At 46.8% G+C, this 21,327-nt stretch overlaps 1 protein-coding gene across 13 annotated transcripts in view; it reads right to left on the bottom strand.

Moving 5' to 3' along the window:
* Positions 1-21,327, bottom strand: part of ADGRB1 (adhesion G protein-coupled receptor B1) — a 282,349-nt gene that overhangs the window by 113,844 nt on the left and 147,178 nt on the right. For all 13 annotated transcript variants that reach the window (XM_033078467.2, XM_033078492.2, XM_033078475.2 and 10 more), the window contains 9 exons: positions 20,724-20,825; positions 18,926-19,032; positions 17,988-18,182; positions 16,931-16,999; positions 12,687-12,795; positions 11,715-11,858; positions 9,295-9,370; positions 5,320-5,422; positions 4,306-4,349 (listed from right to left, as the gene is read on the bottom strand). In XM_033078467.2, coding sequence (XP_032934358.1) covers positions 4,306-4,349; positions 5,320-5,422; positions 9,295-9,370; positions 11,715-11,858; positions 12,687-12,795; positions 16,931-16,999; positions 17,988-18,182; positions 18,926-19,032; positions 20,724-20,825 — 949 coding nt within the window. The remainder of the gene's footprint in view (positions 1-4,305; positions 4,350-5,319; positions 5,423-9,294; positions 9,371-11,714; positions 11,859-12,686; positions 12,796-16,930; positions 17,000-17,987; positions 18,183-18,925; positions 19,033-20,723; positions 20,826-21,327) is intronic.

The raw sequence follows: 21,327 nt of genomic DNA, 5'->3' as shown, positions 1-21,327 counted from the left end.
CACTTCCAGGGATGGGACATCCACAACTTCTCTGGTCATCCCAGTCTCCAGGGTTGCAATACCACCCTCACAGTAAATAATTTCTTCCTAACATCCAATCTTAAGCTACTTTATTTCACCTTAAAGCCATTCCCCCTTCTCCCATCACTCCATGCCCCACACTGTGGTTTGTGACTGTCCCTTTCCTTCTCACACCACTGCTCCTCCTTTACCTGATCCCATGCTCAAATCACAGCTTTGATGGCCTGAACCCAGACTCATCAGCCCCAAGGAGAGCAGGAGTGTTTGGCAACACTCCATAGCCCCACACCTTCCTCTGCAGCCACAGAATCATGGAATTGCCAAGGCTGGGAAAGATCATGGAGCCCAACTCTTCACCCAGCACTGCTGTGTTCAACACTAAAGCTCATCCCCAAGTGCCACATCCACACATTTTTTGGGCACTCCCAGGGGTGCTGACTCTGGGCAGCCTGTCCCAAAGCCAAAGTCCCAAAGTCTGACCACCTTCCTGATTTTTTTCCTAATATCCAATCTAAACCTGCACTGGTGCATCTTGAGGCTGTTTCCTCTTGTCCTGTCACTTGTTACCTGGGAGAAGGGACTGACTCCAACCTCATTAAAACATCCTTTCAGGGAGTTGCAAAGACACATCAAGTGATGCTGTCACCACCAATAACAAACTTTGGGTCTGTCTCCCTGTTCCCACATGAAATCCCTGCTGTGCACCAGGACAAGGCAGGTGAGAAATAAAACTCTGGTGATGCACAAGAGCATGAACACACATCCATGGTTGTATTTATCATCTCCTCTCCTGTTCCAGGAGGAGAAAGAGGAGCAGGAGACCAGATCCTGCCTGGGTTTTCACTTCATCAGGGCTAAGCAGCCAATAATTACTCCAGATGAATACCCTTGGAGGAGAGCCAGAGAATCCCAAATCATTCTCTGATTTCAACTTTCAATTTACCCAGCCCATGCTAAGCTCATTAATCACACCCAACACAACAGAAATTAGTCCCTGATCTTCTCTCCTGTTATTTCATGACATGAGGAGGTGGGGGCAAGGGGAAGAGAAAAGAGAGGCAGAGGTGCCACCCACGAGTCTCACAGTCACTCAGAGGGGCTGGGATTAATAAATCAAAAATCCATTGTTAATAGTGCAAGCTTAAATATCCATCTAAATGCAAATGAATGAGCACTCAAAGGTTCTTCCCCTTTTTTTATTTCCAAGTGCTCTGCTCGACAGCTCCATCTTTGAGGAAGCACATGGTCACCAGATAATTGTCTGGTTCTAATTGCAATTTTACAGTCCAACCCTTCACAGCCCATGGATTTTAAGTGGCCTTTAAAGGGTTTTGGCATGCTCTGGATGGGATTGGAATGCTCAGATGGCCACAGGAACAGGCAGGAGCTCTCATGGAAGGATTGCTCCAGGTTTCCAGCCTCTGTACCTGTTCAGTCACAGGAGGCAAGGGGTTAAATGCAGAGGATGAGTCAGTGGAATCAGGTGGAATTTGGGTGACCAAGACCTGCAGCCTCAGGGGGGTGAGTGTGGGGAAGTTCCACCTTGGAGCAGGAACACGGAAAGCGGCTAAAGAGGAACCTTGAGGGGTCTCAGCATCTTCTGAGAAAGCACCACCACAGCAGGAATGCAGCAGGGTGGGGAACAGGCAGGGAAATGAAGCTGTAAATCCCTGAAATCGGTCAGAACTGGGAAATGGGATTTCACAGAATGGCAGAATAATTCGGCTTGGAAGGGACTCTCAAGAACATTTAATTCCAACCCCTCTGCCATGGACAGGTACAGTCCCCTAGACCAGCTTACTCAAAGCCCATCCAACCTGATCCTGGGCACTTCCAGTGGTGTGACATCCTTGGTTTTGTGCACAACAACCTTATGAGCCTGGTGGGTGGGAAAATCTGCAGTTCATAGGGAGAGGTGGCAGGAAGGAGAAGATGGGAACAAAGAGGGGAACCACAAAAGAGTGGCTGAACCAACCAGGACCTCTACCACATACCAGGGAACAAGTCCAGGGTGCAGCCTAAAAGTTCCTGTTCCAGGCAGGAAACAATTACCCAAAATTGTGATTGAAACCCCTTGGCAGCTCCAGATCGCTGTTCATGTTGGAGGTGAGCACTCAGGACTGGGGAACAGGGTTTGCATAATTTGCCTTTCATTAGACTTTCCCAGGAGGCAGCAGAGGTAGCAAATCAGCTTTAAAATGTTGTGCAAATCAGCTTTTAAAACATTGCACAAACAGCTTGGCAGCTCCCCTCGCCACAGCTCAACGGATCAGCTCTAAGTTTTGGAACATGGTCCGAGCAAAAATCTGCTGACATCAGGTTCTGGGGCTTTTCAGCTGCTTAAAATTGCAAATGTTGGTTGCAAACACTTGCAGGCATGCACACACACACCCCTCAAAACCTCAAAACACGGGGAGAGTGGAGGCTTAGCAGCAACATTTGCACAACCAATCTGCTGGGGGATTGGAATCAATCCTTAAAAACTGAGCATTAGTGCCAAGAAATTTCCTGCTCAGCTCTTAGCTCCCATTCTTTGGTGCCATGAGGATGAAAGGCTGAAAGGGATCCCAGCATCTTGCATTCCCAGGGAGACAACAGGCAGCCCAAAGAACTGCTGAGCCTTGGGAGGAAGAGTGTGGAGCAGTCAGAGCTCCCAGGGCAGGGAGTGACCTGGTCCAGGGGTGTGGAATGAGATGAAATTCAGGATCCCTTCCAACCCAAACCATTCTCCAGGATGAGGCAGAGCTGGTGATGCTGAACTGCTTTGCCTCCAGTTCAGAAATGCCATCCAAACCTCTCAATCCATGCACAGCACTGGGCAAACCTTCACCTGTGTCCTACCAGGCACTTCCCAGTGCCAGCTCTGACAGATTCCTGCCTCCCTGTCCCTCAGCCACATCCAAACTGGATTTTGCTCTTTTCATGCTCAGGTTGCAGCTAATTAAATCCAGGTCTGAGCATGGCAGGGAAACATCTCCATGCTCCTGGACACAGCCCTCTCTCTGCTTTTGGAAAGCCAAAAGCAATGGGATGGAGTGCAGAGCAAAAGGGACAATGGTTCCAACTCCTGCCTTCACTTGCCAAAAATTGGGTTGTTGTACAAGTGCTTTAATTCCATTCCAGCATGGAGAAACAACAGATTTAGCAGGGCAGGCCAGCTCCTGAGCCTGCCCACCAATCCAAGCCTCTGTGCTGGCCCACACTCTTTAGCACATAGGAAATATAATAAAACCCCCTTTTATCCATTTCTTATAACCCCACCTGCATCTCAACCACCTTCTAACGCTGCAACAATTTTCACTAAAAGCCAGAGGGACCAGTTCTGCCCTGGGCTACAACACAGGGGTGATTCCAGAACCTCTGAGCTCTCCAGCTTTGCTTTGGATCCACTCAGAGATGCCAAATTAATCGCAGACCAACAAGAACTGAGCTCAGTGTAAATATGTTGCCTGCCTCTGTGTGCATATGCTGCTTAATGGAGCCTAAAAGGACAAGAATGGAATCATTTTTCAGATGCTGCTGGTAATAATAATAAATAATAATAATAAATGCAGGGGCATGTGCCAAATGTCTGAGATCTCAAGGAGAGGAACTGACTGCAAGCAGAAGAGGAGCCAGGTAGGTGCTCAAACTGAGATGCAAAAGTCAGTGAAGTAAAACCACCATTAAATCAAACACTTTGTATCCTTGTCAAGTTCACTCAGGATTTAAGACCTCACTTTCAGAGTGGGTTTTTTTCTTCGACAACTGCTCCCCATATGGGATTTATGGTCCCAGCTCTTCGTGGTAACTTGGGATTGCTTTTTTCCTCTGCTGGCCACAACCACATCACTCAGACCCTCCTGAACAGCACCAGTCATCACTGGAATTATGGCAAAAATCATTTTTCTGTATCACAGCAGCACAAAGTGAAGTTCATATCACCTAAGCTTCACCTCCATAGGCCATATTTGCAACTGGATTTTTGTTACTCTCCTTATGGTGCATGATTTGGGGAGAGCACTGCAGAGAGCCAAGCACGGCTTTGCTGAGCTCAGCCTGAAAGCTTCCACAGTCCTGGCTCCCAATTCATGCATCCTTTATGTGGAAAAATCCAAACCAGCACTAATAGACAGCTCAGAGAGAGGCAGTGCACATGTGAAGGAAGAAGCACTCCCCACCAGGGCAAAGAAAATACAGAGTAGAGAGATCAAGAACTGACACATCACTGCTAAAATTATGATGATTTCACCCAAAAAAAAGCAAACAGACCCGTGAGAGCAAAGGGAAACCCACAGAACTCACCCATCATTTTCATCCCACAGGATGCAGGTCTGGTTGGTGGTTCCCTGCCAGGAGACAAGAAAGGGAAAATAGAAACAAATCAGTGTCATGCTGTTTGTGGAGTGTCTGGACTGGCATGAAGAATGTGGGGCCTGTAAAACCCCTTCCACTGCTCTAAGGATGTCTGGGATACACCAGATGAGCTCTCATGGATCCTTGGAATGGCTTTTGCCACCCTGGGATTGAAAAGCCAGAATAAAAATGTGCCTGGGTTTGTTCTGCATCACCACCACTGCAGAGGGATTTGACTCTGCCTCTCTCCTGACTCAACCCACGGATTTTCCTCCTTATCCCTCCTCTCACACAGAATCCTTTTGCTGCTCCCTTCTGGAAAGTGGATCAAATACAGCCTCTGCTTTTGTGGGACAAAACCACAGCCCTGCAGGAGGGGGTCAGGTGTGTTTAGAGCCTCCTGACTCCAGCTGGCTGAGACAGCTTTGGAAAATCCCTCCAGGAGTGCCCAGAGACACAACAGATCTTAATATTCATGTTGTAGAGCCTCAGGAGGGCATCTGATCTCCACAAGGATGGGCCTTGGGGTATGTAAATGTCCATCCCGTAAAATCTTCTTAGGGTTGAGCAGAGGAGCCTGGAGGGAATTTCTGCCTGCCTTGGAAAGCATTGAGGACAACAGTAACATTCCAGAATTAATGGGAGCAAACTTTCCCCCTGCCTTTCCCTCCCTGAGGAAGGCCATTGTTATACCAAGTTATTCTAATGAGTGCACAATTATTGCCCTGTGATGATTCCCACAATGGAATGGTGTGAACTGGGGACAAGCATGGCCATGTCCCCTGTGCCTCCTGCTGCTCTGGAAATGAAGCTTTTTTTTTTTGTAGGGGATGGATTGAAGGGTCCTGCACCAGCAAAAAGACATCAGGAGCTCATCAAAACCACCTCCTTGCACCAGCACATTCCTGCCCTGCAGAAGCAAACCCAGCCTTGGGATGGGGCAGGCTCCCAGGAGCCACTTACATTGTACAGGTGGGAAAATTCGATTTCCAGAGGGGTGAGGAGAGACCGAGGCAATGGCTTCACAGTCACAGAGATGACCTTGGAGTTGAGAACGGTGCTGTTCCTGGGGAGGAGAGGGCAAAGAGAGGCTTTAGAGGGATTTTTGTGAATCCCACAGCAACCATCAGTGATGGTGCAAGGTGTGCACAGAAGGTTGACCTCATTGTTATAAAATACCCCCAAAGATATTTGCTGCTGATGGGCCCCCATCCTCTGGGCTCCCCTCACAGCCAATCCCCCCAAAATCAAACCATTTATGAACCTTTTCAACCCCTAAAGCAACAGGACTTAGAGTCTGTATCTATCCCAGAAATAAAATATTCCTGGGCTCATTTTCTGTCCTGGCCACAAGGAAACAGAGCTCATTTGGACCCTTGCAGGTCCCTTCCAACTCAGAATATCCCATGATTTAAGGTGTTTAAAAAAAAAAAAATCCTGTTTTGCCTCTCCAAGGCTGAGGCATGGCTGGTTATCCATGGGGCAGCACACCATCCTGCCTGGAGGCACTGCTGGGTATCTCCATTCCCTGAGCACCAAAAGCAAATGGAAAAAGGCCAAACCTTTCATGTAGATGTCTAAATGTCCGTGCCCAGACAAATATTGCAATAAATGTGGCAGCACTGGGAGATTTGGCTCTTGGGATGGGCAGCAGTGAGGAGGTATCTCCCATTCCTGGATAGCCAAACTCTTTGTAGGCACTTCCCTGGACACTGAACGTGTAAATACACAGAATTTCCTCTTTTTTCTGCAGTTTATTGGTGTTTAAATAAGCAGAAAGTCCCCACAAGCAGCAGCTGAAGGCGCTGCTGCCATGAAGGAATTGGTGGTGGAGTGGTAGATCCAGATCAGGCTGCTCCAAGCCCCTGTGGCATCCATGGAAAAAGGAAATCCTTCCTTATCCAAATCTTCACCAAATCTGCAGATACTGCTAAAATATTTTGGTTTTCTCTCTGGATTTTATCTTTCTTTAAAAAAAAAAAAATAGTTGGGAAAGATTTGTACTTGCTCAACAGCAGCTAAAAAAAATAGGGTTTAAAAAAAAAAAGAGGAAAAAAATATTTTGAATTGTCCATGGATGTGTAAGTGGATGCTCAAAAAGCTACTGTTCCACCAACACTAGAGGGAACAACAACATTAATTTAACAGGGAAAGAAAAAATAAAAAAATATATATTTTCCTTTTTTTAAAAAAAAAGAAAAAGGGGAAAAAAAAAAAAATGACAAGGCCCAACCATCACCCTACAGAGGAAAAATAAAGCAGCAAATCAATAGGAGTAGGCAGCTGTAAGAAGCTAAAAACAGGATCTGCTGAAAGGGAACCACCAGTGCATGTCTTCATCAGAGGCTGTGCTGTGAGGGTCAGTCCTTGGGTCAGCGCTGCTGAATATTGGCATGAGCAGCGGGGATGACACCAAAACCTCCTTGTGGAGGCTGAGGGGCAGGTGAGGATCGATGCAGCAAGCTCACACAGAGAGAGAATTTGATTTTTCAGCGTGCCAAGCTGTTGGAACACAGGAGTGACCGGCGTGCAGACCGTGAAGGGTGAGCGGCGGCCGCGAAGCTGCAGCTCAGCCAGAAGTTGAAGGAGGCTCACAAAAAAAAAATGGAGAGCAAATTTTTTACATGGGTAAATAATTATGGCACAAGGGTTTTAAACTGCATTTGGATTAAGTGTTGGGAAGAATTTCTTTGCTCACAGGTTTCCCAGAGAAGCTGTGGTTGCCCAATCCCTGGAAGTGTCCAAGGCAAGGTTGGATGGGGATTAGAGCAACCTGGGACAGTGGAAGGTGTCCCTGCCATGGCAGGGGGTTGGAAAGGGATGATCTTTAAGATCCCTTCCACTGAGATAAAGCAAAGAAGTTCTGTCTGTAGCCTCCTCGTCTGGATTCCACTGTGCTGTTGGGTTCAGCTTCGCTTTGAGAGGGTGAAACAACAAAGGGAGCTCAAAACAGACACAAAATCTATCCAGGTGCAGGAAAACAAACAAAATTTCTCTGTTGGAAGGCTTGTCTGATAGTTCCTCGCACGTGGGGGGGCTTTTCAGTCGCCCACCCGAAGGCCAAATGCCTGGAAGTGAAAGCCAGACAAATTCAGCCTTAAAAAGAGAGGCAGGCTCCTGGCAGAGAAGGTAATTCAGCAGCAGAGCAGCTTGTTGGGGGCGGTGAAGGACTCAGTGTCAGGGGAACCTTTCAGGAGGAAGATGAGTCGCATTTCCTACAAGCACATTACAGCCCAGCTTGTGGGGAGAAAACAAAATACTTGGAGATTGGGCTTGGGAAGGAGCTCAGAGGGCTCCTGAGTGTCCAGCAAGGGGGTGCAGAGAGCTGTGAACACACTGCTGGGCACACAGGGAGAACCAGGCTGGTGGCTCTCTGCTCTGTCCGTGTCCTCTGCAGCAGAGTCCAGCTGGGACCAAGCTCCTCTCTCACCTCCCCGGCTTGGAAAATCAGGTTTTGTGTGCAGCCCATCCCAATTGTCACAGCTGCCAGGATCTGCTGGGCTCTCTGGCTCCAGGGGGACAGAGTAATGTGTGACTCAGAGACAGAATTGCTGCTTGGGGGAGGTAAATTGGGACAATTAGGAACAGCTCAGCTGGTGCTGTTTGCTGAGTTAAATCTACTTGTTTTTTTTTTTCCTTCTTGAAAGAATCACTCTGCATTGAATCAGAGTGGTCCAAAGCAGGGTCTGGGTCTGTATTTCCTGTGTGTACCCCAGAACAGCTGCTCTCCTCAGGGTCAGAACTATTTTTTACCCACAGGCAGCTCCGTGGTTATTCAACAACATTCTCCTTTATAATGCCGCGTCCATTTGCACAGCGCTGAAGTTAGAGGTGCTTTACTGCCTCTGCTCTAATTTATCTTATTTTTATCTTTCCTTTGACTCTCCACAGGTGATTCAAGACTCGGGATTTTTTAAAAGAGGGACTGTCCTTTAATTAAGGAACATCTTAAATCAGCTCTCCCGCGGGAAGGCTGTTGGGAGGCTGTGCCTGCCGCAGCTGCTGGTTATCAGAGCTCATTCCCTGCTTGGCCAGAGGAAGCTGAAATACCGCTGGATCATTTGAGCCAATGATGTTTATTGCCCTTCTGATCTAATTCCCACTGCTGTAATGGAGGATATTACAGAATACAGTTGGCTGACTTGCTAATTCCTCTCTGCACTCACTCGCAGCTCTTTTGCCATTGCCAGTGCTAAATCTGGAGGTATTTAAATGATTATCGGTGAGGAGAGATGCCCTGGTGTTTATGGTAAATGGGCTCACGCTAATCAGTGCAGAACAGATTTAGAAGGTGCCTTAGGATGCTTAATTTACTGCCTCAGTACCAGTCTTGGGGAGAAAAAAAAAAAAATAAAGAGCAAGAGGAAAAGAGAGAGGAGTGAAGAAACGGGAAGGGAGCGCTGAACACAAAAGCTTTGGTGCTCCAGGCAGTTTGCAGCACAGAGAACAGGCAGACATGTGCAGCCAGGCGTGCTCTGCTCCCTTCTCCCTCCCTGAGCCTATCTCCAGCCCTGCTGCTCTCCAGGGCTCAGCGTGGCTGGCAGCTCGGGAGGTTGGGGCAGCTGAGCATCCCTCATCTGCCAGGGCTGCCAAAATGTGACCAGGAGGGCAGGGTGAGGTTCTGCTCCTGGAGGGTGGCAGGGAGGAATGAGACAGCAGCACTGAGCTTGCTCCCGTCCTGCATGGGGTGCTGCAAGTGGATAGGGAAAATATTCCTGGGGAAAACCTTCCAGGGGAAAATATTCCTGGGGAAAACATTCCTGGGGAAAATATTCTGGCACGCAATGCACGAGCATGGGGGACAAAAAACATGCAGGTCAAAACCTGTCTCCTTGCACCCAGTGATCCCTGCTTTTCCCTGGAGAACCAGTGCTCTGCAGCCAGAGGGATCCCCCTGGCACTGCCCAGAGCTCCCCATCCCCAGGCAGCCCCTCTTACCTCTGCAGGGAGAGGATGTTGCCCACGTTCCTGTACAGCACAGTCCCCACCACGAAGACAGAGGAGTCGTCCAGCACTGCAGGGCACCAGAGGAGAGGGAAGAAGACAACAGCACTGAGACAATCAGGGTGGCAGCTGTCCCCACGGGACACCCAGGGGCAGGATTTGGCCTCTGTTGGGGCATGGCTAATGCCAACATCACTGCAGTGGGGCTGCTGTCACTACAGGGAGCTGTCACCAAGGCTCACCCCTCCCAAATGGTGCCCCCCCCACCATTCAGAACCCCCCCAAATTCCTCTGACAGCACCACAGCAGACAAATCTGCAGGGGTTAAGGTCTCTTGCAGCCACCTCGAGGGCTTTGGAGCCATCCACAGCTATCAGGCCATCAGGGAGAAGAGCTGTGCCCAGCCTGACAAGGCCAGCGGGAAGGGGAGAGGTCCCACTGTGCCTGCTCTGACCCCAAAACTCATGTGCTGCCTCTGGGGGCTGCAGCAGATCCAGATGAGCCTCTGCATCATCTGTGTGACCTCTGGGCACATCACTTGACCTCCTCTTCCTCTTGTTTTTCCTCCTCCACAACCTCACGGTGCCCAGCTGCAAAAAGGCAGAACTTCCCCTGATGAATCAGGAGCAGCAGAGGCAGCCCCAGGGCTGGAAATTCAGGGGGAGGAAAAGTGTCTGTGGTGGAAAGCAATGCTGAGGAAGCCTGGGACAGCACCAGGTGGGGCTGCTCTGGTGCCTTGTACTGAGGCTGAGCTGAGAGTGTGTCTGCTCCATCACTGCAGGACAGGCACAGCTCGGCATGTCCACCTTTCTCATCATCAGATTGGGATATCTGGTGAGCACACAGCTGGGAGAGACTGACAGACAGGCTTGCAGAGTGATTCTGTCACCCAGCTGCATAAATCAGTGTTGGCCCATGGAAATCTACTGTTCAAAATCAGCTCCCAGCAGTGAGGGGGTTTGGATTTGGTCTCGTGGAAGCTGCCTGTCCTCATCACTTTACTCAGGATGGTTACTCCTGTTCCCAGAGCAAAGTGAGGATCAAAAGGAAAAGAGGTGGATTTCTGCTGGAATCACTGAATAACCCTCCAAAATTACGCCACCAGCACAAGATATCGAATAAAACAGGGGCAGAAGAGCCCTGGGTGGTGCTCAGGAAACCATGGAGAGGTAAGCACTGATTGGGAGCTGTTTCCTCAGGGTGGATGTCACATTTTGTTTGCTCAGTCACTACAACTCGGGGGCCCTGGAGCAGCTCTGTGTGAGGATGCTTCCAACAGAAATCTAGAAAACAGCTCCATCAGGAGCTGGATACTTCTGGGACAGCCCTCAGCCTCAGAGCAGGATCAGCTCTGTCTAGGTCTGATCCAGCAATTTGTCCAACAAGTGATTAAAGATTTTGAAAGGTGAAGGCACCACAGCATCCACAAATAAATTGGGATAACGCTCCCAACATGCTCCAGCAGGGAGCTCACGCTGTCTGCAAGGCACAGCAAAACTCCAGGAGTGCTTGACAGGGTCCTTGCTCTGCCAGTGACTCACTGTTTACCCTTGGGGTGTCACTTATCTGCTCTTGGCCTCAGATTTGCCAAGTTGAGGAGCTGGCTGATGTCAGCCCCAGCAGGGAGACCCGTGACAAAAGGTCCTGGTGTGGTGGCAACTCGAGGGCAAAGGTCTTTTGTAGCAACAATTCAGTCTCCAGCCTCTGTCCCAAAGGAGGGGGAGCCAGCAACTCCCAAAGCCATGAGTGGCAAAAGCAAATCCCATAATCTCCCAGCAATCAGCCCAGTTTAGGGTCCTGCCTTTGAGAACTTAGGGCTCAATCCTGCCAGATGTTGCCTCTGCCAAAAGATGAGCACCTTGAGTGTGTTGGTTCCTCTCATCCATCAGAGCATCCCAGAAACCTCCAGGTGTTTTTCCAGACCTGGCAGTGAGGCACCACCTCCGTGCTGGGGCTCCTATCCGTGCCCTGATGTGATAAATGCCTCTGAATTTCATTTCTGGGGGCAGGAAATTTCACACAAGGGCCATGGATCCCCAGATCTATCAAAATTTGTCCCAGCAGCAGACTCAGAGCCATCAGCTGCTCAGCCTGACCCCCAGATGGCTCCATCAGGTCTGGATCCAGGCTTGGAGGGCACCTAAAGCATTGTTTGCCAATTTTTCCTGCTTCCTTGGGGAAAGATAAACATCCACACTCGGGGACAAAACCTGCCCCTGAACTTTTGTGAGGAGTTTAGTTTGAGCTCTCAGTCAGGCCATATTTGAAAGCCTTATTTGAGCTCATTGGTGCTTTGATGTCCAAGCATTTGTGAGCAAATCTAGCTGATCTGGAAGAAGATTTGAAGACCAGGAAAATGGAAGGAAAACTCTTAGAAAATGAAGGGAAAAAATTATGTTGGCTGTGCTGCCTACCTGAGAGCCCTGAAGACAGGATGCTCTTGGAGACAGTGACCTTGTCCTCTGAGTTCTTGGCCCAGTCCACCATTCCCCTCCAGCCTTTCATGGGGAAGGTGATGTCAGTTGCTGCATTTGCAGGCAGTTTGTGAATGCCAAGGACTGGGGAGAAGCAAGAAATAAAACCAGTGAGTGAAACCAGCTTCAGTAAATTCCACATGTGCTCAAGAAAACATGGGAAGAGTTACTGGGAAACCAGAGAGATGGGATGTTGGGAGCCACAGGAGTGATGCTCTCTTCAGGAAATGTCTGTGCATGAGAGAAGACACAAGCAGGGCTTGTGCTTTGCTGAAAGGGTCCTGCCTGCATTAAATCTGGCAGAGGAGAGTCTGCTCCAGCTCCTTATCTCCAGCAGTGGCCAGCAGCAGCTGATAAGGGTGAGAAAGAACAAGACATCTCTTGGTTTGTCCTCCCAGCAATCAGCAGGACTTCCTCAGCTCCTGGCTGCTTCCAGACCATCAACTTGAACAGCCACCAATGGACCTCTCTTTCGTGCACTTCCCTAATCCCATCATGAACCCATCTGTACTTTTTGGCTTCTGCCACCTCCTCTGGCAACAAGTTCCACGCTGTGATTGTGCACACAGCATCAATCAAACGCTGCCTGCTGTTTGCTCGCTGCCTCCATTGGCTGCTGGGCTCTTCTTGTGCTCAAAAAATAAAAAGGAAGGGTCTAACTCTGCCCAGTTTGTCATCTGTTCTCCATTTGGTAGAAATCTCTCAGATCTCTCTGTGCACATCTCTTCTTCCTCATGAAATCCCAAATTCGTTGGAGAAACACCACCCTGTGTTTATGCCCATCCGTGTCTTCCCCCAGAGCTGCTGCCTCCCCTCCTCCCTTCCCTCCCCACAGCCCAGGCTGTCCATACTGCACAGTAATTCACAGCTTTTGGGGTCTCTCCCTGACGTGGGGAGTGCCAGTGAGCTCACCCAGGTTGTCCGTGACTTGGTAGGAATCCCGGAAATCTTTCATGCGGAAGCCGATGACATCAATGAAATCCTCCACGAGCCTGAACAGCTCCTTGGCATTTGGCCCTATCTGCAAAGAGAGGCAGGATTTGGGGTGGATCAGATCCTAGACAACAGCAGGAGCTTCTCTGCAGGCTAAGGTTCCTGCCCTCACACATGAACTGGGAGCATATGCTGGGTATAATGGACTCTTATGGAGCTGTGGAGAAGGGGACTGAGGAATCCTAAGAGGAAGCCAAGAAAAAGTAATAAAGAAGGAAAAAGAAAAAAAAAAGAAAAAGAAAAAGAAAAAGAAAAAGAAAAAGAAAAAGAAAAAGAAAAAAGAAAAAGAAAAAGAAAAAGAAAAAGAAAAAAAAAGAAAGAGAAAAAAGAAAAAGAGAAAAAAGAAATAGAAAAATAAAAAGAGAAAAAGAAAAAAGAGAAAAAGAAAAAAGAAAAAGAAAAAAGAAAAAGAAAAAGAAAAAGAAAAAGAAAAAGAAAAAGAAAAAGAAAAAGAAAAAGGAAAAGGAAAAGAAAAAGAAAAAGAAAAAAGAAAAAAGAAAAAGAAAAAGGAAAAGAAAAAGAAAAAAGAAAGCGAAAAAAAGAAAAAGAGAAAAAATAAATAGAAAAATAAAAAGAGAAAAAGAAAAAAAGAAAAAGAAAAAAAAGAAAAAGAAAAAGAAAAAAGAGAAAAAGAAAAAGAAAAAGAAAAAGAAAAAGAAAAAGAAAAAGAAAAAGAAAAAAAAAGAAAAAGAAAAAGAAAAAGAAAAAGAAAAAGAAAAAGAAAAAAAAGAAAGAGAAAAAAGAAAAAGAGAAAAAAGAAATAGAAAAATAAAAAGAGAAAAAGAAAAAAGAGAAAAAGAAAAAAGAAAAAGAAAAAGAAAAAGAAAAAGAAAAAGAAAAAGAAAAAGAAAAAGAAAAAGAAAAAGGAAAAGAAAAAGAAAAAAGAAAAAGAAAAAGGAAAAGAAAAAGAAAAAAGAAAAAGAAAAAGAAAAATAAAAAGTAAAAGAAAAAGAAAAATAAAAAGAAAAAAGAAAAAAGAAAAAAGAAAAAGAAAAAGAAAAAAAAAAAGAGAAAAAAAGAAAAAGAGAAAAAAGAAATAGAAAAATAAAAAGAGAAAAAGAAAAAAGAAAAAGAAAAAAAAAGAAAAAGAAAAAAGAGAAAAAGAAAAAGAAAAAGAAAAAGAAAAAGAAAAAGAAAAAGAAAAAGAAAAAGAAAAAGAAAAAGAAAAAGAAAAAGAAAAAAGAAGGAGAAGGAGGATAAAAGAAAAGTAAAAAGAAAAAGAAAACAAAGAAAAAAAGAAGAAAAATAAGAAGACAAAGAAAAAGAACAAGGAAAAGACAAAAAATGAAAATGTGACACTCAGATTGATAGAATTTAGGGTGGAGGGCAAAATTTTAAACAAAAGGAAATATTGGAGACCCTCTGGAGAAGAGAATAACCTACCCATCTCCTATCATAAAATCAGAGAAATGCAGAATGGTGTGGGTTGGAAGGGACCTTAAAGATTATCTCATCCCAACTCCCTCTGTTGAAAGCAACCACACCAAAGGACAATTGTGATCTAATGTTGAATCTCAGGCAGCCTGATTTTCTCCTTTCCTGTTTTGTTGTCAGGCTCTCACTCTCTGAATCATCAAGTTCTTGGTCCTGGGCTGTCCTGGAGTTTCTCTGCCTCATTTCTTTCCTGTTTTTTTCCCCATTGATAAAGACATTGGCAGTGACTCTTCCTTACCTGTACTTTGCCAACTTCAGACAGGGCTGTTAAACAATAACCAGTTTTCCAGTGACAGATTCCATAAAACATAATCCACTTGAAATGAGCTGTGCTGACTCCCTGTCTTCCCCTCAAAGCACATTTGCCCACAGGGGCTTTGCAAACGCCACGAGGGGCTGAAGGAAAGCAGTTCAGCTCCTGTTTTCCTTCTGCCCCACTTTCACAGCATTCTCAGCTCCTCACCATAACCCAGACATTCTGAGGTGGCTGGGTGAGCTGCAGGGACAGCTGGGGACAAGCAGGATGGGAAGGAGGCAGGAGGGAGGCTGAGCCATGGAGAGTGGGAGCACAGGGGTGGCCATGCGTGTCTCTGTCCCTCTGTCTATCCAGGGAGCCTTGGTAAGACTAAAACTGTCTCAGGATGAGATTAAAAAGCCCTGCCAGTACAGCAGGTGTGCACAGAAGGAGGAGAACTGAGTGAGGATGCTATTTTTAGCTGCACACTTTTATATTCCATTACAGATTGAAATCACAAGGTCAAACCAAATACAGGTTACACTGGATATTGCATTTTATCATATAATGGTCAATGAAGGCTCTTCAAAAATCATTGTAGCCCTTCTCTAAATACCTTTACAGGTTGTTTAATTTTTATTTTCCTTGAACATCTTTCTGCCTGGGGGCCACAGGGCATTGGAATGTGAGGCTGCAATGAAGTTGGGTTTATTTTTAATGAGCAAATTGGGAGTCAAAGGTTTTGCTTTTGTTTTGAAAGAAGTGGTCAGTCTCATGAAATGCAAGGTGTGATTTTGGTCCAGCAGCTTTGAGGGAGAAGCACAGAGACCTAAACCCTCTGTTGGCTCCTTTTCACAGAGATGTCTATGTCCTAAAGTGGTGCTGGGCTGTCATCTCAATTCCCACTAAAACTCACCCCAGGAAAACATTCTCCCCATGATGTTCCCAATCCCCATGTAGGTCATGGTGCCTGGGCTGTGCCTGCCTGGAGGTGCAGAGAGCAGATTGCACAGGGAAAACCACTGGGAACCAAGTGCCACACAGAGAGCTGTTTTTAAGGGCATCAACAGGGTTTCCCTGTTGTCATGACAACTTGACAGTCTCTGTGCTCAGTGCTGAAATACCTACACACACCTGGAGGCTTGAGACCAAGTATGTGGGCACAGAATCACAGAATCAGGGTGCAGTTTACTTTGGAAGGGGCCCCTGAGTCCATCTGGCCCAACCCATTTGCTCAAGCAGGGCTGCCTTGCCCAGGAACATGTCCAGATTCTCCATCCTACCCAGACACAGAGCATGTCACCCTCATCCAAATTCAATAGGAAAGCACAGGATAGCAGGGAGAAGAGAAAAGAAAGACGAGAAGAGAAGAGAAGAGAAGAGAAGAGAAGAGAAGAGAAGAGAAGAGAAGAGAAGAGAAGAGAAGAGAAGAGAAGAGAAGAGAAGAGAAGAGAAGAGAAGAGAAGAGAAGAGAAGAGAAGAGAAGAGAAGAGAAGAGAAGAGAAGAGAAGAGAAGGCTCCTCAGCTCCTGACAGAGTTGCTGTTGCATGAAGGAAATATTTTTGAGTCCCTATGTCATGTTCTGGACTTTCAACAACTGTGCCAGCACTTGTTAAAAAGTTTTTCCCAGAGGACTTCCCTGGTAGGTGTGGAGATAACTGGACTCTTGTGTTGCGGGTGATTATTTTTTCTTGCATATTTGCTGTTTCCAGATCTTTTGGAGGAATTTTGCAACAGCAACAGCTCACAAAAGGAATGGTAAAGAGACACAGGAATAGGTGTGACACAGCTCCACAACAGAGAGCTCCAATGTGGTACACAAGACAAGACAAAATAAGACACAGAAAGAAAAACCAACACCATCCCCTAATACTTGAGAATTCAGCTACAGAATTATTCATAGACTCTCAGAACGGCCTGGGTTTGAAGGGACTGTAATGTTCAGCTAATTCCAAACTCCTGCCATGGGCAAGGACACTTTCCATATCTTGCTCAATGCCCCACCCAGCCTGGCTTTGAACTCTTCCAGGAATGGGGAGTTTGGGACTGAGCAGGATCCCTAACCTTGACAGGAGAGACATAAAGCAAAATATAACTGAGCCCAGAAGCTCAGCTGAGCAGACCCCAGCTCTGAAAATCCCTCCTGTCCTGCATCTTTTCAGCCAGGAACTCAAAGACATGTGATCCCACTTCTTCATCATGGTAAGAGGAAAGAGTGGAATTACAGAAAGACATCAGGATTATGAACCCCAAACTAAGTCTGACCCCTGAAATGCATCCCAAATTTGGTTTACACCACCAGCTTTTCACTGTTCTTCATCCAGAGAGTCTGGCTCAGATCCTGTGGCTCCCTGGGTTACTCCTTCAATGTGACTCAGCCTGGAACTAATCTCTTCTTAGGAGGTCATGTAGACACTTGGAAATTCCTCTCCTCATGGCTTAACCCTGTGCTGAAAGCCTCTCTATTCCCAGGGAAGGTGCTGAAGGCTCATACCAGCTGAGCTTCCTCCCATTTTTCCCGGTTCTCCTCTGACAAAATGTTGCTGATGATCTGGACGAAGTTCTGGAGAAGGGAGACAAGAGGGGACAGAAGAAGGTTTTATGCAAACATAGCCCAGGCTGGGAAGGTCACAGAGGTATGGGAAAAAAAAGCATTATCATGATCCTATTACCAAAAGGTTCCAGAGCATTTCACAAGTCCCCAAGGATTTTAATGGCAAAACAGGTTTTAATGAGACCCTTTCCCCAAGGTCTTCACTTTACTGCATCTTCTAAGGATTGGGAATTGGTCTTGTATCCATTACTGGTGATTTTTAAGGACAGATATGGTAAATATTTCTCAGAAACTGGTTAAAACCAGATGATCTCTCATTGCATAAATAGCTTCACATCTTTTTTTCTATTATTTCTGTTGTTTCCAATTTATGGAAACCTCGGGATCCCCTTTAGCTTGTGACCAGGCAGGAGATGCAGAGATGAATCAAGAGGCGCTGTCCATGGTAGGACCTTTGCAGCACACAATGAGAAGGAAGGAGACAGGAAATTTAAAACTATTGAATTTTGTCTCCAATTTTACCACTCTCTGCAGATCCTGCAGGATCAGTTTAGTGTTTCAAGTCGGGAGGTGATGACCCATCCCAAGGGTGTATCCTGTAGCCGCTCTGCAGCTGCTGGAAGTGAAACCCTGGGATAAGAAACCACGATGATATTCCCCTACATCAACACCCAGGTACTCAATGCCACTGGATCATTTTATCTCGAGCCTGAAATCCCTGCCAAATAATGTTCTCATATCAATCAGGCTCTGCAGTGAAGTGCTATCAGGTTGAAATTGTTCAGAGTGACCTTGGCTTTCAAGTTCTTAGTTTACAAACCAAGGAGGAACCACCTCGAAAGGAGAGTTTGTTCATACAGAAAGGCATTTACGTTGGGAAAAACAATAATCTGATTTTCATCAGCACTGCAATCAGTATCAGCAATCAAACCTGGAGCCCTGAGCATGGGCACCTGTCCAGCCCAGCCTTGGGCTCCAGGAAATGCACTGGGCTCACCTGCACATCCCCAGAAGTCGGGCTGTGGTAAGCCCTACGGAAGATCTCTGTCATGTTCCTGAGTACGTCCATGGTGGACAGCAGGTCCCCACTGTAGCTGGTCCCATCCTGGGAGATTTCCACAAGGTTCTGGAGCACATCTGACAGCCCATCTCCCATCAGCCCGCGCTGAGCTTTGGCAAGGTGTTCCCTGGTCTGAGAGATGGAAAAGAAATGTGAGAAGCACTTTGAGGGACAGTCAAAGTCAAGTTAATGAGCTCAGTGAAGGAATTGCCAGGGGAAGGTTTCTGACCTCCCTCACAATTCAGAGTGCAGATGAGATGAATCTGACAATCTCTGCTGGCCTGTGAGCCTCTGATATTTTTAAAACAATAGAAAAGAGTGATGGATTTTAAATTATCTTCTAAGTGGTTCTAAAATGACAGAGAACTGAAATTTTATGGTTTGCCCACAAAGAAGAAATTGTTCTACTACCAAGTTTCTTATGTTCATAGCCCAACAGAGTATTTTTGCCCTCAAACCTTGTTTTCTTACAACCAATTTGGAATTATTTTAGGACAGACTGTACCTTACCATGAACAGGAGAGATCAGTTCTCCTAAAGGCCACAGGAGATCAGCAGAAATTCCTTATAACAATGAATTTAAGATTAACCAATAATAAGATGCTTGTTTAAAAGTGATACAGTCATAGCAATACTTAATGATAATGTGATATGACAGGCCTGGAAGAACCCGGATTCTGCCAAGCTGGATTTTAAAATATCCTGAAACATCCCTTGTCTATGGAGTGCGTTACAAGGTAAGCAGAAAAAACTGTAAGAGAAAATCGAGGTAGAGCTGGAAACTCCTTTTTTCCCCTTTTTTTGTAATTACAGCCATGTGACAATCATTGGGGAGGATGCCAAACCTGCTGAGCCGAGCAGTGGGGCTGCCTTACCATCATCTGTATGTTCCTGTAATCAATAGAAACACACTTGATGTAGGTTGGAGGCTCCCAGTAAGCGATGCCTTCTTCATCTAAGATGCATCTTCGAAGGATCAGCCCTGGAAGAATGAAAGAAACAAATATGGGGGTGAGGACAGGATGGAAGGCCAAGCATTTGTGGGGACTGGTCTTTTGTCATGAGTAGGACGTCATGGGACAAGAGGACACTGCTTGAAGTTGTGCCAGGGAAGATTTGGAATGGGTATTAAGGAAAAATTATTCACTGAAAAGGTGGTCAAGCATCAGAAGAAGCTGACCAGAGAAGTGGTGGACTCATCATCCATAGAAGTGCTCAAAACACGTGGAGATGTGACACTTGAGGACATGGTTTAGTGGTGGGCCTGGAAGGGTTGGGTTAATGGTTGGACCTGAGGGTCTCAGAGGTCTTTTCCAGCCTTCATGATTCCATGGAGATCACCCAGAACTGGTCAGTGCACCAATTCAGACCCAGCTACCGGCACAAAAGGCACCAGAGGCACCTGCAGATGCCTGAACAAGCCTGCAGGGGGGATTATCTTTATCTCCTTCTCCTGCCTTTTATTGTTGCAGAGCAGCAGAAGGAACTGGGCAGGGAAACAAAAAATAACAAATTGGACATGGCTAGTCAGGGTGAAGGGAAAGTTTCCTCTCCTGCCCTGGATGGCAGCATTTTCCCTGGCTTGGGAAGCCCCATGAGCCTCCCCAGGTGGTTTGGTCTGGTACTTGCAACTAAAGCAGGGCTTGTGCTGCCCACGCAGCCTGGAGGGGAATAAACACCCGCCAGCACCAGTTCTGCATCAGCTGACACTGTCTGAAAGCTGCTTCCAGTCCTCCCCCAGGCCTCCCCTCAGCTCCAATCCACAGAGGGGTTTGCAGTGACAATCACATGCCTTGTGAATAGCAGAGATATTCTGATATCAGAGAGGAGGAAAGGGAGAGGGATCACACTGTCCCAGCTATTATGGAGCCATTTGGAAAGTCTCTGAGGATCAGGTTTGCTGGGTCTGCAGTCCCAGCAGTCCCATTGCTGCTGTGATTCAGTGAGCTTTCTCTGGATACAGCCCTTCCAGGACAGCACTGGGGATGGCACTGACTGTCCTGGGCTGAGTCAAAGAGAGCTGTCTGTACCCACCCCTGTCCCTCAAACGAAATAAAACCTTTACACTCATTATTGACACTGTTGTCACTGTTCTGTTCCTGCCTGGCAGTGAGAACATCCAGCTGAGGACAAACCCCACCACCAGCATTGCTCCTGGACCCTTCTCTGCCTTCCACTGCTCAGGGAACAGGTAACACCTTGGGGCCCACATCCTTTTATTTTACACCAGAACCATCAGACCATCAACTGGAGTGCTCAAATAAATTTTTAGAGAGGTGCTGGGGTTTCTAAGTGTAAGGGCACAGAGGAAGTCAGATTTCCTGCTCTCATACAGCAGCTGCTTTTATGGGCTGGAGAGAACTACAATACTCAAATCTTGGGGACTCTAAAGCCCAACCTTCTCTGCAAAGCTTTTTGTGGATAATGGAAGGAACATATCCCACTGTTCCTTAATTTCAAACTTGTCACAGGACCAGGCAGTGGATGGATGGAAACCACCTCAGATTATCCAGAAAAACTAAGATGTTCGTGCTTAACAATGAAAACAGAAACCCAGACAGAGTTAATTCAGCAAAGGGAGGGAAGTCCATGTGCCTGTGCTGTCGTCCCACAGGCAGGTTCTCCTCATCCAGCACACAAAGGATGCCCAGCCCAGCATGCAGTGACCCTTACCGGTGGCATTGCGGGGACACCGGACGGCTGCAGCATCCCCGGCCGGCGTCTCCTTCCAAACCACAGGGCCAAGACTCTCCTCGTCACAGATTTCGTGGGGCTCTGCCAGGAGAGAAGAACCTCATTGGTAAAGCTTCCTCCTCAGCAAGGACATGGGAAAAGGGAAGTGTGGGAGTGTGGTCTGTGAGACAGGAGGCTGGAGCTGCACTCCCAGCTCTGTTGCTGCTTAGCTGCTCACAAAGTCACTTCACCTCTCTGAATTTGCTGTGCCTGTCTGAAAGCTGGGTGTTCATCCATTCCAATGATTAGCTCACTAAAATCCATGGGAAAGTGCACTCACATCCTTGCCTTGCCTTGCCTTGCCTTGCCTTGACTTGCCTTGCCTTGCCTTGCCTTGCCTTGCCTTGCCTTGCCTTGCCTTGCCTTGCCTTGCCTTGCCTTGTGGTAGCTCTTTGCAAGAAAACTGTTGTTGCTGCCCCCTGCTTAAAGAGTTTAATTCCTTAATTTTTAACGGGCAGATCTTTTGTGGGTGAGCTCCATGGCTGCAGACTCCACCTCTTCCATCCCTCAGGGTAACCACCTTCAGTGCTGGATGCACCTAAAA

This window comes from Catharus ustulatus, chromosome 1, assembly GCF_009819885.2.
Source record: "Catharus ustulatus isolate bCatUst1 chromosome 1, bCatUst1.pri.v2, whole genome shotgun sequence".
In the NCBI taxonomy this organism is placed as follows: Eukaryota; Metazoa; Chordata; class Aves; order Passeriformes; family Turdidae; genus Catharus; species Catharus ustulatus.
Note: the sequence above shows the minus strand (reverse complement) of the source record. Positions and strands in the feature narration are given on the sequence as shown.